Below are 5,000 nucleotides of genomic sequence, written 5' to 3'. Positions count from 1 at the left end.
GATGTATAAAAGACCAAATGAGAGGACAGAGGAAGGAAGGGAGGATGTATAAAAGACCAAATGAGAGGACGGAGGAAGGAAGGGAGGATGTATAAGAGAGGACAGAGGAAGGAAGGGAGGATGTACAAAAGACCAAATGAGAGGGCCGAGGAAGGAAGGGAGGATGTATAAAAGACCAAATGAGAGGACCGAGGAAGGAAGGGAGGAAGGAAGGGAGGATGTACAAAAGACCAAATGAGTGGACCGAGGAAGGAAGGGAGGATGTACAAAAGACCAAATGAGAGGACCAAGGAAGGAAGGAAGGGAGGATGTATAAAAGACCAAATGAGAGGACGGAGGAAGGAAGGGAGGAAGGAAGGGAGGATGTATAGAGGACAGAGGAAGGAAGGGAGGATGTATAAAAGACCCAATGAGAGGCACCCCCTGTATGTTTCTCCTCCCCTCAGTGACCTCACAGCCAATCCCTGCCCAGCTCTTCTGGTTGTCATTCTCACAGCCAATCCCTGCCCAGCTCTTCTGGTTGTGTCATTCTCACAGCCAATCCCTGCCCAGCTCTTCTGGTTGTGTCATTCTCACAGCCAATCCCTGCCCAGCTCTTAAGGTTGTGTCATTTTCTCAGCCAATCCCTGCCCAGCTCTGGTTGTGTCATTCTCTCAGCTGATTGGCCACTGGCAGTTCTGCTCCTCGCTTCTGTTTTGGTGAAACACCATGGTTACAGCCGCCATTTTGTACGCGTGGATGTGCGTGTTTGACTTTAATACCATGGTAACAGCAGCCATTTTATAAGAATGATGTGCGTGTGTGACTTTTATGAAGGACGATGATGATGATGATGATGATGATACTGACGCTTGATCACCATGAGGAGAAATAAATGAAGCTTTTTTGGCTGCTTGTTTTACGGTAGTGTTTGTCTTCTGCACACACACACACACACACACACACACACACACACACACACACACACACACACACACAGTGGTGACTAAGTATGTTGTGTAGAATCACATTTATACAAACACACACACACACACACACACAGTGCCTGTGGGAAGAGTAGAGTAAACAACCTCCCTCATGGTCACACACTTTGTGGGTGTGTGATCTCACTCACACACACACACACACACACACACACACACACACGCACACACACAGTAGAGGTAACAGAATGTTTGATTAGATGAGAAGAGACTGTGTGTGTGTGTGTGTGTGTATGTGTGTGTGTGTGTGTGTGTGTGTGTGTGTGTGTTCAATAACTGGATATTGATTGAAGTGTGTGTGTGTGTGTGTGTGTGTGTGTTCAATAACTGATTCTGATTGAAGTGTGTGTGTGTGTGTTCAATAACTGGACATTGATTGAGGTGTGTGTGTGTTCAATAACTGGATATTGATTGAGGTGTGTGTGTGTTCAATAACTGGATATTGATTGAAGTGTGTGTGTGTGTGTGTGTGTGTGTTCAATAACTGATTCTGATTGAAGTGTGTGTGTGTGTGTTCAATAACTGGACATTGATTGAGGTGTGTGTGTGTTCAATAACTGGATATTGATTGAGGTGTGTGTGTGTTCAATAACTGGATATTGATTGAGGTGTGTGTGTGTGTGTGTGTGTGTTCAATAACTGATTCTGATTGAAGTGTGTGTGTGTGTGTGTGTGTGTTCAATAACTGGATATTGATTGAGGTGTGTGTGTGTTCAATAACTGGATATTGATTGTCTATGTTTCAATATTAATTTCCCATGTTGCATCTTTCTTTTTTGTCCTCTCTACATCTATCTTTTTTCTCTCCGTACATCTGTCTTTTTTGTCTTTTTTCTCTGCAACATTCCTACACTTGTCTGTCTGCCCTCCCCCTCTCCTCTCTTTATCCTTCTCTCTCTCTCTCCTCTCTTCTCTATCCTCTCTCTCTCCTCTCTTCCCTATCCCTCTCTCTCTCTCCTCTCATCCCTATCCCTCTCTCTCTCTCTTCTCTCTCTCCTCTCTTCTCTCCCTCTCTCTCTCTCTCTCTCAGGTGCTGTTGTGTCTTCCTCATCATGTGCTGGAGGAGCGTGGTGTGTTAAAAGTGTGTGTGACGGTGCAGGCCCTTGTGGAGACCGCAGAAACACACACACACTAACACACAGTAGCACGCGCACACACACGCACGCACGTTCACACGCGCACACACACACACACACACCTGCACATAGAACATGTCTTTCACACTCACTCACACACACACACACCTACACACAGAACAATTCTTTCACACTCGCTCACTCACACACAACTGCATATAGGGCAAGTCTTTCATGCACCTGCACACACACACACCTGCATATAAACACACAAAAGGCTGCCTGCTGCGCCCATGCCAAGAACACACACACACCTGCATATAAACACACACACCTGCACACACACACACACCTGCACACACACACACACTTGCATATAAACACACACAAGGCTGCCTGCTGCGCCCATGCCAAGAACACACACACACACCTGCACACACACACACACACGCACCTGCACACACACACACACCTGCATATAAACACACACAAGGCTGCCTGCTGCGCCCATGCCAAGAACACACACACACACACACACACATGCACACATGCACACACACATGCACACATGCACACACACACACCTGCACACACACACACCTGCATATAAACACACACAAGGCTGCCTGCTGCGCCCATGCCAAGAACACACACACACACCTGCACACACACATGCACACATGCACACACACATGCACACATGCACACACACACACCTGGGTTCACTTTGCCACAAACACACACCTGGGTTCGCTTTGTCACACACACACTTTATTTTTCTAGAATCTAGGGATTTATGGGATGTTGGTCACCTGGTACACACACACACTTTGCTTTGCCAGACTCACGGGATCTGCCTTGTTGTTTAACGCTAGTATACATACACACTTCACCTGTCAACACACAAGTGTATAAACACACTCTACCTTCTGACAAACACACTCGTAACTCTAACATAACTCACAGGTGTGCACACAGACGCTCATCTATCATCCCAGAAATCACACGTGTGCACAGACGCTCATCTATCATCCCAGAAATCAAACACACACGTAACTCTAACATAACTCACACGTGTGCACACACACCTCATCTATCATCCCAGAAATCACAGGTGTGCACATAGACGCTCATCTATCATCCCAGAAATTAGACATCAGGCTGCTCTGAGGTCAGGAATCATCTTACGACCAAACGCTCGTCTCGCTCGAACTCCAGAGAAGAAGAAATGTGTTGGTAAATGTGGTGGCTGGAAACACGTAAATAGCAATATATGCCCCAAGATATATTATCGCCCCAAGATATATTATCGCAGAAAGGATGCGTCACAAATACATTCATTACAAAGCCAAATGACACCTGCTGTTTACGGCATGAAAATAATTGAGTGTACGCTTTCCAAAACTTAAGTTTTGTCTCCACATATGGTTATTATCCTAAGCCTTCAAATGTGTCAACATAATCGGCTACATTATGGAAGGCTACAAATGTGCAGGAAAAGCCTTCGGTCCAAGATATTCCATGAATTCAACTCTTCCACTTTCCAAGATATTCCATGAATTCAACTCTCCACTCCCCAAGATATTCCATGAATTCAACTCTCCACTTCCCAAGATATTCCATGAATTCAACTCACTCTTCCACCATGAATTCAACTCTCCACTTCCCAAGATATTCCATGAATTCAACTCTCCACTTCCCAAGATATTCCATGAATTCAACTCTCCACTTTCCAAGATATTCCATGAATTCAACTCTCCACTTCCCAAGATATTCCCAGGCCCCCGCTGGTCCACTGCTGCGGCTGCTGAACTCCAGAACGTGACGTGAGGTCGGAGTGTTCATGGTCAGACTGATCAGTGCCATGCTTTGCTAAACACCTGTTTTTGGTTCTTGGTTTCATAAATAAGGGCAGTTGCCTTCCACTTTAAATGTGTGTTCACAGAATCAAACTTAATCACACACGTGTGCACACACACCACTTCTACACACTCCAAATGCACAAGTTAAACACACACATTCTCTTCAAGACAAGTTGTGTGTGTGTGTGTGTGTGTGTGTGTGGATTTCAACACTACTTTTTTACAATATTTTATCTTTTCACTTGTATAAAGTCTATGATTCCTCTGTAAAGTTTATATATGGCCTTTATGTGAAGTTTATATGATTCCTCTGTAAAGTTTATATTCGGCCTTTATGTAAAGTTTATATGAATCTTCTGTAAAGTTTGTATGATCTGTCTGTAAAGTTTCTATAATTCCACTGTAAAGTTTATATGATCGATGTAAGTGCAAAGTTAATATATCTCACATGAAGCAAAAGCCTGAAAACTGGTGTGTTCGTGTGTGTGTGTGTGTGTGTGTCTTGTTATTCATTCTTGTTCAGAAAACAAGCAACATCAGTCAGAACTAGACGATTTTATTTCACCTCATATTTATTGGTCAAAAGAAGCTCACAGGTGATTGGCTGACATGAGTTCTATAAAGACAGATGACATCATCTTAACTCCACACAGCTGGCTGCAATTGGCCCACTCCTGACAGACAGCGGACGTGATTGGACAAAGACCTGCCAATCAGGAGGGAAAGGGGCGGCTTGTTGTGCGAGTGCACAGGTGTCTTCTGAAGGCACAGAGGCTGGAGAAGGATGAGTGAATGTGTGTGTGTGTGTGTGTGTGCGTGTGTGCGTGTGTGTGTGTGCGTGTGTTTAAGCATTCAGGTACTTGGCGTGGTGCTTGATGTGGTCGTTGATGAAGGAAAACACGAAGTAGTAGCTGTGGTCATAGCCCTGCAGGGGAAACACACACACACACACACACACACACACACACACACACACACACACACACACACACACACACACACACACACACACACACACACACACACATCAATTATTATTTGAATTTGAATCCACTAATCACTTTTCCCAACATAAGGGT

At 44.7% G+C, this 5,000-nt stretch overlaps 2 protein-coding genes across 3 annotated transcripts in view; one reads left to right on the top strand and one right to left on the bottom strand.

Annotated features, from left to right (window-relative positions):
* lrch1 (leucine-rich repeats and calponin homology (CH) domain containing 1) overlaps positions 1 to 4,382 on the top strand; it is a 76,766-nt gene extending 72,384 nt beyond the window's left edge. For both annotated transcript variants that reach the window (XM_062535450.1, XM_062535449.1), the window contains one exon: positions 2,014 to 4,382. In XM_062535450.1, the coding sequence (XP_062391434.1) occupies positions 2,014 to 2,118 (105 nt within the window). In that variant the 3' untranslated portion in view covers positions 2,119 to 4,382. The remainder of the gene's footprint in view (positions 1 to 2,013) is intronic.
* A 93-nt stretch (positions 4,383 to 4,475) lies between these two features.
* The window catches only part of esd (esterase D/formylglutathione hydrolase), an 18,934-nt gene continuing 18,409 nt past the window's right edge, over positions 4,476 to 5,000 (bottom strand). The window contains exon 9 of the mRNA XM_062535452.1: positions 4,476 to 4,846. Coding sequence (XP_062391436.1) covers positions 4,766 to 4,846 — 81 coding nt within the window. The 3' untranslated portion in view covers positions 4,476 to 4,765. The remainder of the gene's footprint in view (positions 4,847 to 5,000) is intronic.

Source organism: Sardina pilchardus, chromosome 4 (genome assembly GCF_963854185.1).
Source record: "Sardina pilchardus chromosome 4, fSarPil1.1, whole genome shotgun sequence".
Lineage (NCBI taxonomy): Eukaryota > Metazoa > Chordata > Actinopteri > Clupeiformes > Clupeidae > Sardina > Sardina pilchardus.
This window is presented reverse-complemented; position numbering and strand designations above follow the sequence as displayed.